Raw genomic sequence first — 12872 nt, 5'->3', positions numbered from 1 at the left:
AAATGGGACTGACAGAGGCAAAGTGGGATGTATGGTCATGGTCTTCCTCAATCTGCTGCAGCCACACCAACTTCCCTGATGTTCCCTCAACACGCCTTAGGGTCTTTGCACTGGCTATTTCCTCTGCCTGGTACGTTCTTTCCCCAAGAAATCCATAAGACTTGTTCCCTCACCTTCTTCAGGTCCTAACTCAATGACCCTTTTCATTGAAAACTTTCCTGGCCATCCTATTAAAATTGCAAAGAGATTTTTCTCTACTCTGTATGTACACACACACACACACACACACACAGAGCACACATACACACATAAACAAAATACCTTTGTGTTTTTATCTTCTATAAAACAGGAAAAAATAAGTCCTACAAAGCCTTGATCCATCATCTGGTACATGGCTTGTGTGCGAACATCTGAAAACAAATGAAAATTTTAAAATCTTCTGTCAATAGACTATATCTTACAGACTTGAAGATTTAAAGATAACAGTGACATATAATCTCCCTAGGATTCAGATTGTATAGGCAAAAGAGGAATATATCCTAAGGACAACATCAAAGTATAAATGTTTTGCTAGGTTAGGATAATACTATGAAAAGTCTGCTATTAAATAATAAAGCTTATTAATAACTCTAGCCTGCCCAGCCCAAGAGTACCTCTGCTATGAAATGTGGTATAGAAAGAGAAATAGAAAATTTCAGTTAACCCAGAACTTGGTAATATCCTCCATGAAGACTCAAAGAAAAGCTTTGAGAGGAGAAAAAAATATTTCCTAGAAAAAGCCTTTTGATGGGCAGCTTCTAGGAAAGTGAATATATTTATTAGGCTTGCTACTAAAGAACAAAGTGTGAAATTATTATGGAGGAAAATCTTACAGGAGCCATTGTATAGAAGTGATTGTGATATAAATTCAACATTCCAGAGAGTAGAAACCATCCTATGTTGTTACTTGATTTTTTTTTATCCATAGGATTCTGCTTGATACGCTTACTGAACTTTTGAAAAGAGATCATAAACGGATACCAAATACCAACATTAGAAAAGATTAAAATATTAAATGCCAAAAACTAAACAGTGGCTAAATTTAGTCTTCAGACCATTGTTTATAAAGGATACAAAAGACCAGGTGTCACAATGAAACACTGCAAATTACAGTTTGCTCCAATGGCTTACATTCACTTAGTTTGGCAATCTGTTCTCCAACATTCTTTGCATGTATACCTTTTTCAAGTGGATTTTGACTTCTCCCCAACATCTTTCTAAATAAAGACTAAGAGCAAACAGTACCTAGCAATGACTATGAAGAAAATATTGGCTGAAAATACTGCTAAAAATATGTAGCACTATAAAAATGGTCTCTGTACTGCTATATGACCTTGGTAAAATTCTTGGTACTGTTAAGGCTATTTCATTGTCAGTTAAATGAGGACAAACATCATCTTTTCTCTCATAGGGTATTTGTAATTTTAAAATTGCAAACTTTTTAACACACATAAAAGGCACTTCATAAGCATTACTTCCATTCCATTTTATCTGCAACCACTGAAAACAACTACTATCCTCATGATGTCACCCAAAGTGCTTTTAGTCAAGGTCACCAGTGATTTATTCTTGGTCTTCAATTTACCTGATGTCAGCTGATCCCTGTCTCCTTGGAACACTGTTTTCACTTTGCCTCCTGTCTCCTTTGCTGGATGCTTTCCATCTTCCCTCTCTCCAAATATTGGCATGGCCCAGGCTCAGTGTTGTCTTTTTATCTCTTTGCTCTCACTCCCTGGGAAATTTCATCTAGTTTTGTGGCTTTAAATGTACACTAGCCACTCCCAACCCCTGCGCAACAAACTCTAGTCCCAGACTTGTACTCTGAATGTCAGAACCATATATCCAATTGTCTACCTCACATTTCAACTTGGTTGTATTAGAACAATGCTACTAAGAGTATGTTTCTCGTGAGCTCAGTACCTTTACCCTGATACCTGCCAAAGCGAGCCAGCCCTGCCCATCCGGGGAGACCCTCGTGTGTGAATCTGCTCCTGTGGGAAGGGGTACTCTTCTTGCCGGTGAACCTTCTCTGGATGGGATCATTCTGGCACCTCCTCGTAATGGATGTACCACGTCTGAGTATTGGCTACGCCTTGGGAGACCACCTGATTTCGGAGGAACCCACTCCAGCCACTGCTGCCCGCGAGGAGCTCTCATCCTACAGACGGTCAACCTCATCTCAGCAGCCTCAGACCCTGCACCAGTCACCCTTGCCCCATCCGCCTCCGCTCATTCTCTCAGGCATTCTGCTTCCCAGCCAGACGCAACACTATCTACCCGTACCGGCCACCTCTCAGCCTTTTCTGCTCTCTGAGTGAAAAGGCCGCTGGTGCCCCCAGAATAGCCAGACTTATTTCAGAAGCCTCCAACAGAGGTATGAGATACTTTAATGACATGGGGGCATTAGCCTCGCCATCTTTGGGATATCATGGATGAGAATATCTGCTGCTTGCTATATGTTGTTGAGGATCGGCTGTATAAAGTGGAGTGAGCCTTCAGAGCCTCGTATTTGGCCAAGAGTAGGGTGACTCGAGAACAGGGATGGGGGTGCTTTGCAAGAAGATGCCTGGTTTGAATAGGTGACTGCCCAGTCCTGCTTTGAGGAAGCCGACAGATTGGGAAGACCTTTACTCTGGATTTTACAAGCGCTTTAATCCAGTTCTTACACAAGGATCCACCAGATGGCGCTGTGAGGAGGGGCGTCTCCCGGTTTCCTAAAGAAAGGGCGGGCAGGGGCGTTGGCTCAGGCCTGTGATCACAGCACTTTCGGAGGCCAAGGTGAGCAGCACCTGAGGTCTGGAAATCGAGACCAGCTTCACCAACATGGTGAAACCCCATCTCTACTAAAATACCAAAAAAAATAGCCGGGCGTGGTGGCGGGCACCTGTAGTCCCAGCTACTCGGGAGGCTGAGGCAGGAGAATCCCTTGAGCCTGCGAGACAGAGGTTGCAGTGAGCCAAGATCACGCCACTGCACTCCAGCCTGGGCAAGGAAGGAAAGGAGGGACAGGAGGGATGGACGGAGGGCGCGCAGGTCGGGTTGTCTACAAGACTGCCTGCACAAGGTGTACATCACCTACATGGTGTTGGAGAAACCCACTCCAGGTTAGGTTGGACGTCAGCCAGCACTGGACAGATAGCGGTGACCACGGACAAGTTCGCAAGGTGTGTTGCAGATGGTGGCATGCACAAGGGATTCTGATTATCCATCTGCCTGCCACCAAGACTCATATGGAAAGAGCTTCGGTCATTTTGTCAGAACTTTTAAAGGTAAAGAACCGCCGGGCGCGGTGGCTCATGCCTGTAATCCCAGCACTTTGGGAGGCCGAGGCGGGTGGATCACGAGGTCAAAAGATCGAGACCATCCTGGTCAACACGGTGAAACCCCGTCTCTACTAAAAATACAAAACATTAGCTGGGCATGGTGATGCGTGCCTGTAATCCCAGCTACTCAGGAGGCTGAGGCAGGAGAATTGCTTGAACCCAGGAGGCGGACGTTGCGGTGAGCCGAGATCGCGCCATTGCACTCCAGCCTGGGTAACAAGAGCGAAACCCCTTCTAAAAAAAAAAAAAAAAAGGTAAAGAACCTCCTGAAATCACCAAAGAGCAGTTCCTCAGCGTCATTCAAGTAGCTTAAATGGCAGAGCTACTGGGGGAACCAGGCATCCATAGATCTAGCCAGCAAATTGGTAAAGATCTCCGTGGTCTAGACAGAAACTCGGTAAACCGCCCCAAGGCTCAAGCCTAGACTTTGTCTGAGATCCCATTGCCTGTTTCACTTCTCCTTGTTACTGAGAAAGGGAGATGGAACCTTCTGGTGACATTATCCTCACTGAAAATTAAGAAGGGAAAGCAATAGGAAACCATGTATGGGTTTCATTACTGTTGTAACGAAACTCTTCAGGATGTGACTTTAGACCCAGGGATGAAAAGTTGGAGATTGCTTATCTGATTTCTGTTGAACTCAAGCCCGGTACAGTACAGATGCCCTTGGCAGGGCCCTAGAGTCCTCTGGTTCGGTCTCTCAGCAAGAAATCAGGTCAGGGATTGGACCACATAAACTGACCTGGAAACCAGCAGTTTCAGCTTTTCTCTGCAGCAAGTACAGCAGAGGGCTGGTTAAGCTGTTAGACTAAATGTCACATGCATGAAGCAGGCTGCAGGATGTACTGGGCCCCTTTGTGGGCAATTACACAACTATTTAACAATCGGTTTTCTTGAAGAGTGTGTGATTTTGTACACAGTGATATTACGTAGCACCATTCCTAAGAAATATGATGAAGCAGCCATATGTAGTATTAAAAATCCATTTTATTATTCTGGCCTGAAATACAGACATTCTCTTTTAATGTCAGTGGAGGAATGAACTGAAACTGTTTTTCACCCAAGGGTACATGGAAACATTTCAGAAATAGGCCTTCTCATTTCCTTTTAGTAGCTATGTGGTGAAAATGTTCCTGTAAAGGGTAGTGCCTTGCAAAGTGGCAGACCTGCTCTGAATCCAAAATTACATGTGGAGCCCATTGGAAATGTTTTTATATATCTGAAAATAATTGGCTATATCTCTCATATCCTACTTTAAAAAAAAATTTTAGAGATGAACTCTTGCTTTGTCACTCATGCTGGAGCACAATGCTGCAATCACAGCTCACTGCCACCTCCAACTCCTGAGCTCAAGGGTTCATCCCACCTTGCCCTCCTGAGTACCTGGAACTATATGCATGCATCACCACACATGGCTAATTTGAAAACAAAAAGTTAAGAGACAGAATCTCACCATCTTGCCTGGGATGGACTTGAAGTAATCCTCCCACCTCAGCCTCCCAAAGTGCTGTAATTACAGGCATGAGCCACTGCACCTGGCCTACCCCACTTTAAAAAAAAAAAAAAAAAAAAAACTTTTTAAACAAAGATATTAAAACTCACCTTTGTACTAGAAAAAAAGAATTGAGCAGATCTTAAAAGGAGGAATGTAACTACAGGTACATGTCTCCTTGGATAAGCATTTATTTTACTTGTAAATAAATGGTAGAAGAATAACGTCTACAAACAGTACCAAATATCGTGAGATTTATGAAATAGTCTGCACTATTTAAATCACTTTTATTCACTTTATTTTACTTGTAAATAAATTATAGAAGAATAACTTCTACAAATAGTACCAAGTCTCATGAGATTTATGAAATAGTCTGCACTATTTATATCACTTTTTTCTTTTGCAAACGTGTACAATACAGGTAAAATTCAGATATGTTAAGTGTGTGTATGATGTAACTGAACTACATGTCTTTCCCCACCACCAAACCTATGTTTCCTCCTTCATTTCCTACTTCCATGAATAGGATTCCCACTTGCTCAATCAAAGTGAGATGCTGTAGAAATCCTAGGCTCTAGACTCACATAAACTCAATTCAGATACGGGCTTTGCTACTTACTAGCCATCTGGTTTTGGACTGGGTATTTCAGCTCTGACCCTCAGCTGAGTATCTTTCCAAAAGAGCCACACACTCCTCATGATTAGCTGGGAAGTATTTCAATAAGTAGAGAATACTTGACAGTGTCAATGTTTCATAAGATGGGGTTTTAAAATGGTCACTAGATTTTCAACATGGATACCACTGGTGACTCTAGCAAGGTCCACTTTAATACAGCAACGAAGCTAGAAGGCAGAATAGAGTGTGAACACATTTGAAAGCTCCATGAAGGCAAGCACCTTGTTTCTCTCATTCATCTTCAGCACTTTGACACATGGTAGACACTCAAATTTATTTGTTGAAAGAAATGATAAATGACGGGAAGAATCCAGTATAGTGGAAAAGTATGTAGATGTGAAAGAAAAAGAGGGGCATAACAAACAACGTACGGTTCTTGAGAAAGTAGAAGGCAGAGATAACAGAGGAATTCCTTTCTAATGTTTCCTGTTTTCTCCATTAAAGTGGGAAGCAATGTTATCCACTGAATGTGAAGACAGAAATGGGGAATTCAGAGGTTTTAAAATGAAAGGGTTTGCCTTTGTAGAAAGTAGAAACATACTGATCAGAGATATCATAGAACATGCACAGCTTCCCAATGTTGGAATTGGCTTTGCAGATATTATTACAAACTGGCATGGGCAAGTCCTCAGTATCTGTTCAACAAACTGACATGCTGAGAAGAGGCTTGTTATCACCTCTTCCCATTTGACTCACATTTGTTAATTCTGCCTCATCAGCCGCATGAAAATGTTAACATGTGGCAGAGAAACCACACGTCTTGATGGGAGACACTAAGAAGGGCCTAGCACCACATGCCAAAGTGTATAACCTGAATCTAGTCATAAGCAAATAGCAGACAAAGTCAAATGGAGCAATATTCCGTCTCCCAAACTGTCTATGTCATGAAAAAGGAAAAAAGGTCTGAGGAACTCGTCAAGAGAACATTTAACTGGCAAAATGTGAGTAAGTTCTCTGCTTTACACAATATTATTGAACTTATTAAATGTGCTTATTTTGACAAAGGCACTCTGGTTATGTAAACAGCCTTGATCTTGAGAAATACACAATGAAGTATTTAAAGGTAAGGGAGCATCATGTCTGCAACTCACTCTCAAATAGCATGTGTACACATGTGCATGTGTTTATGTTGGAGAGAGAGAATATGATAAAGCAAACGTGACCAAAGGTTAACAATTGCTGCATCTGGTTCTTCATACTATTCTTGAAATTTTTCTGTAAGACTAAAATTCTCCTAAGATGCAATTTTAAAGTCTTTGTGTTCACCCTTCTCTCCACCCTCCACTGCCAACCTCAACCCAAGGCCAACTCACTTTATATTCTTTTGAAGGAATGAATAAATTCTGAAAGTGGGTTATCAAGCTCTTCTATTTCAACTAGTTTCCATTTCTTACACGTAAAATTTTATCCTGTATACATGCATGTTGCTATGGTAGGGAACATAATTCAGCCTCATTAGAGTTTCCTTAGTTACGGTGCCTTTTGTTATAGAATTAATGACCTACCTTCTCTCACCCTTTAGCTGATGATGACTGCTATCTTTATTTCCCCCATATAGCTTAACCTAGCTTGTTAGTTTTTGTTCAAGTCTTTAGGTTTGCAGCTTGCCTTTAATACGATCCTACTATTGTTTTTTCCTAATCCCAAGACCTATCTATCTATCTATCTATCTACCTATCTATCTATTTATTGAGACACAGTGTTGCTCTGTTGCTCATGCTGGAATGCAATGGTGTGATCTTGGCTCACTGCAACCTCCGCCTCCTGGATTCAAGCAACTCACCTGTCTCAGCCTCCCAAGTAGCTGGGACTACAGGCACATGCCACTACGCCCAGCTAGTTTCTTGTATCTTAGTAAAAACAGGGTTTCACCATGCTACCCAGGCTGATCTCAAACTCCTGAGCTCAGGCAACCCACCCGCCTTGGCCTGCCAAAGTGCTAGGATTACAGGTGTGAGCCACCGTGCCCAGCTGGCTTTTATTTTTATAGGTGCTTACCCTGTTTATTTTTGTCCATACAAATGTTTTATGTGGACTACATCCCATTTCTTCTTTGTCATGTCACTCGTTGTTTTTCCCTTTAGTACTGTGTTGTTCCCCCAACAAAATCATTAAGGTCTAGGACAGCAGGAGCCATGACCTTATTATTCCATACAGGTATCCATAAATTTCTTGAAGAATCATTTTATAGAATGATCCCTTTAAAATGTGTTTAAAAACCAGTCTTACCTAGCCCACTGGAACTTAATCTAATTGCACTAATTGCCTTATCATAAAAAGCATTGAAATGGTCACATCCCTCTCCCTCCCCAACTAAAATTATGCCTTTTCTTTAATAGAAAAAAAGAATTTACTCTTTTTCACTTGTCATTCTTTACTACAGCTTGGAATTCTTTTCCTATTAAAGGGACTTACAGTTATTATTCATTGCTCACTTTTTCTCTGAGGTTTGCAATACAGAGCCTCTGTTAGACTCAATTCTTTTTTTTCCCATTTATTTACTATCTTGAATATTATTTTTAATTGGCAAATCATAATTGCATACATTTATAGGGCACTAGTTCTTAAAAGGCTGTTTGGAGACAAATGTGAATGCCAGCTCAGTTGGGCAATTATTTTTCTTCAGTTGTACTCTTAATTTCACTACTGTAATTTTTTGGGTTTTTTTGAGATAGAATCTCACTCTGTCGCCCAGGCTGGAGTGCAGTGGTGCGATCTCAGCTCACTGCAACCTCCGCCTCCTGGGTTAAACTGAATTCTCCTGCCTCAGCCTCCCCAGTAACTGGGATTACAGGCACCCACCACCATGCCCGGCTAATTTTTACATTTTTAGTAGAAATGAGGTTTCACCGTGATGGTCAGACTGGTCTCCAACTCCTAACCTAAAGTGATCTGCCTGCCTCATCCCACTAAAGTGCTGGGATTACAGGCGTGAGCCACCATGCCCGGCCTGTAAATATTTTTGAGATCTCAAGTGAGAGACCTGATGTGTCCTCATTGTTAATCCTTTGAATGTTGTCTGCCCTTCAACTTAGATATTTAATATACTCTCTCCATGTCCTTGAGAGTTTTACAAATAAATGCTTTTGTGTCTTTCTTTTGTTGTTCATTTTATAGGTGGGACATAGCTTTTATTGCATATTCTAATATTTGTTCAGGTAGGATCTCTATACTCTAGACTCCAAATCTATTTTGTGTTGAATTATTTGCACTTGGCTCCTTAATCATTTCATAATTTAGAGTTGATTTTTTCAGCTACTTTCTGTGATATCCCTTTTTTTAAAATTGCTATAAAGATTAAAATTCTCCCACTACTGTTTCTGCTGCATTACAAACTCCTACCCAGGTTCTTCTTTAATGGCCGAGATCTTCTGCCCTGAGAGAATTCAGTTATTCTGAAGTCTGAAACTTACTGGGCGCTCTGCTTCAGGGAATTATAAGGTTTTCTCCCCCTAAATTCATAGGGAATTTCTTTCTACCACCAAATTTTATGCATTTATTTTCCATTCTAACGTATTGCTATAGTGACAATAATTGTTCAGGAATATATGTGTCAAACTTTTCTTCATTAGTGGTTGGTACTTCGTTCTTTCTGGCTGATGGCACTACCATGGGAAAAATTTGAGGCCAATCTGATTTCAGTGTCGACAGTGACAAGAAAACAAATCAGACACTGAATTTATTCAGTGATATTAAGGCTTTACAGGAATAGATTAATAGCTATAAAAACAACCTTTACTGGGACATTAGTGAACCAATTAAAGAATCTGAATAAGGTCTGAAATTTAATATAGAACTTGCCATTCGTATCACAGTGTAGATGAATATAGAACTTGCTATCAATTTAAATAATAGTATATGAATGTTAATTTCCCAATTTTTATAAATATACTGTGGTTATGTAAGAGAATTTGTGTTTAGGAAATTCATACTGAAGAGTAGGGGTAAAAGGTACCATGTCTGCAACTTAGTCTCTAATACTTCAGGAAAAAATTATCCTCAGACATATACACCTATATACCTATACGCAGAAAGAGAATGATACAGCAAATGTTACAAAATTTTAACATTTGGCAAATCTGGGAGAAGGTAGATTTGTCATCTCCCTTATTCTAAATCAGTATTTAACTGGAGGTGTTCAACATTATCCCCACCTAATACCTACTCCCAGAGGTTGTTATAGTAGGTCTGAGTTGGAATCTAGGAAAGATTAATTTGGGGCAGATACATTTTATAAAAGCTTTCTCAGGTGAATTCTGAGACATATCCTCACCCATCCAAGACTGAGAAGTAATTCTCTATTTCTTAGGACCAGTCGTGTCTCATTAAAGTCTGGGACTGCACCACTGATGATTTTTTGCTATTCGTATCACAGCTATCAACCCAAACCCGTATGACTAGTAGTAGCACAGTGGAAAGAGCAGACTTGGGAGTCAGACCTCATTTCTAACCTCAGCTCTGCCACTTACTTAATTCACCTAAGTCTCTGTTTACCCTTGTGTACAATGGGAGAAAATCTCTAACTCACAAGTTACCACAAGGATTAGAGAAGAAAACATTTGTAAACCATTAGCACATAGTTAAATGCTCATGAATATTAGTTCACTCTCCCCAAGTTATTCTCCTTCTTTCTGGAGAGGCAGATACAGACAAAAAAAAAAAACAAAAAAAAACAAAAACACAACTATGCATCTCAAAAAGGGTAAAGGTAGAGAGAAAGCACTGATTAGAAGGGTAAAGGTGTATATTGAGAGCCCCCAATGGACTATATGTAAACAGCATTTGTAAAAATCAATTTTGCTAATTTTAAGTCTGCAGAGAGGGAGTGTCCTGGACAGTAATGATATTCAGCAATCAGCAATTTTTAGTTAACAGTTTAATTTTTTTATATCAACTGACATACTTATTAAAAACAATCAATATGACATAAATCATTACTTTTAATACACAGTAAAATAAATCAAAATAATAACAACTGCTGAAGGACAAATTTTGATTCAAAATAACCATACCCTACATAATAAAGAAGGAAACATGATATTAATTTTTGAGAACAATAAACATTGCAACCCCATAATACTTACCAACATGTGAAGGCCAAACAGTTATATGAGGATGGGAATGATACCAGCCCACGACTCTCATAGGGCGACCTGTCAGTTCAGCCAACCTGTGTGTCTGTCAAGGTACTTTCAAAATGTGGGAACAAAATTTCTCATGCTAATAAGGGCTCAGAAAGCACCCTGAAGTTTAAATAAACTTACTGCAATTTAATGGCAACAAAAGGATGAAAGAAGGTTCATGCTGAGTTTCCCATAATGCCCATTTAAAGCCAAAAAAAGTTACTTATATTAAAACATAATAATCCTTTTTATGCAACTAAGTCTGAGAAACAATATTTCTAGGATATATTTTCAAGTTTTCAAATGCCCAGAGAAACTACTTTCCTTGCATTCACTCCACACGATTCCTAAAACATTTAATGAACAATCATCCACATAAGGTGTTTAGCATAGTGCCTGGCACCTAGTGCTTAACAAATAGTAATTGCAGCAGGGCAGAGGTTTGCAGGGCAGAGGTCCTGAGAGGAGAGCTGCACAGATATCCTCTATATGCGCACTTGAGTATTCAGCAGATAACTGATGAGCGGAAGCATGTGTGGAAACTATTGGAGGCCAGGGAAAGGAAGCCTCAAGAAAATAAAAGGTAACTCTGCCCAGCACTCAAGCAAGATGGGGATCAGCTTCATATTCACTTAAGAGGCACTGGCCAGGGCATTCTGAATCATACAGAAACAAATCACAGGAAACAAATGCCCCATTTTTGATCATTTGGGGTTATATTTAACATGAAATATTGCATTCAGTTCCCAACATTGCACTTTTTGAGAGGAAGTCACAAATGAGAATCTCTCAAGAGGATAGAGATCAAGATAGTAAAAGGCCTAGAAATTAAATGATACTAGGAAAGCTGGAAGGAGGGGCAGGGAGGAATAGAGAGAAGACTAGGGAGGAAGATTGAGGGGACTCTACACAGAGTTCATTGTCACAGTGTTTGACCCTGAGATCTTTTGGCATTTAGAAGCAGGAATGTCAGAAATTTCTAATTCTTACAATAAAAGCCACTCAAAAGGAGAAATAGAGAGAAATTCTAATAAACAAACAACTGGATCTAAGGGAAGAAAATTTATGAAACCACCTAAAGCAGGATGACTGTAGCGAGCTGACCAATGTGGCCCAGCAACCCCAGAGCACATAAAAGCTTCTATTGACCAATAAGGATATCTCTGCCTCTGTTGAAGCTGCAGACAGCTGCTCTGGAGAAATTTCAACTCGGTCCTTCCTCTTATCAGAACGTCTTAAGATGATGACAGAATGAATGTGAACAATTCTGACAGCGTCAACCTAAAGGAAAATCCACAAAAATGGTTACTTATGGCTCTCTCCAATAAAACAGCCCCATTCAACTATTGAATTGCATTTTATTACAAAATCAGATTAAATATTCCATTTTAGAAAACTGACACTTTTCACATGAATACTGAAATGTTTCAAATAAAAGACACCCAACCTCAATATATACATTTCAGACACAAAAATATAAAATACATATGCTAATATTTAGATGAAGGAATGACTTTTAGAATGATCAACTAGTAATTATTTGACTTACAACTATGTACAAAACACTGTGTCATACAAAGGAACATAAATCAGAGTGCTGACAAAGGGTTCAATGTGCTGACGACATGGCTGAGTGGCAAGTTATTATTCATGAAACTCCACTAAGATAATGTAGTAAGTCAATGCCATAGGAGCTGATATGGCTGGGCTCTGTGTCCCCACCCAAATTTCATCTCACATTGTAAACTCCACATATCAGGGGAGGGACTTGATGAGAAGTGATTGGATTGTAGGGTTGGATTTCCCGCAGGCTGTTCTCATTATAATGTGAGAGTGAGTTCTCAGATCTGATGGTTTAAAAGGGTGGCACTTCCCCACTCACTGTCTCTGTCTCTCCTACCACAATGCAAGATGTGTCTTGCTTCCCCTTCACCTTCCACCATGATTATAAGTTTCCTGAAGCCTCCCCAGCCACATGGAACTGTGAGTCAATTAAACCTCTTTTCTTTTTAAATTACCCAGTCTCAGGGAGGTTTTTTTTTTTTTGGACACAGGGTCTCACTCTGTTGCCCAGGCTGGAATGTAGTGGTGTGATCTTGGCTCCGACCTCCACCTCCTGGGTTCAAGTGATTGTTCCACCTCAACCTTCCCAGCAGCTGGGATTACAGGCACACGCCACCACGCCTGGCTTTCTGTATTTTTTTGGTAGCCATGTTGGC

The 12872-nt window shown here is 40.3% G+C and overlaps 1 protein-coding gene across 2 annotated transcripts in view; it reads right to left on the bottom strand.

The window, feature by feature from the left end:
- The window catches only part of BRCC3 (BRCA1/BRCA2-containing complex subunit 3), a 68734-nt gene that overhangs the window by 51065 nt on the left and 4797 nt on the right, over positions 1-12872 (bottom strand). For both annotated transcript variants that reach the window (XM_032265175.1, XM_032265174.1), the window contains exons 4-6: positions 11815-11934; positions 10615-10702; positions 322-410 (exon numbers count right to left, since the gene is read on the bottom strand). In XM_032265175.1, the coding sequence (XP_032121066.1) occupies positions 322-410; positions 10615-10702; positions 11815-11934 (297 nt within the window). The remainder of the gene's footprint in view (positions 1-321; positions 411-10614; positions 10703-11814; positions 11935-12872) is intronic.

The sequence above is a fragment of the Sapajus apella genome, unplaced genomic scaffold, assembly GCF_009761245.1.
Source record: "Sapajus apella isolate SASKATOON/1434 unplaced genomic scaffold, GSC_monkey_1.0 scaffold149, whole genome shotgun sequence".
Lineage (NCBI taxonomy): Eukaryota > Metazoa > Chordata > Mammalia > Primates > Cebidae > Sapajus > Sapajus apella.
Note: the sequence above shows the minus strand (reverse complement) of the source record. Positions and strands in the feature narration are given on the sequence as shown.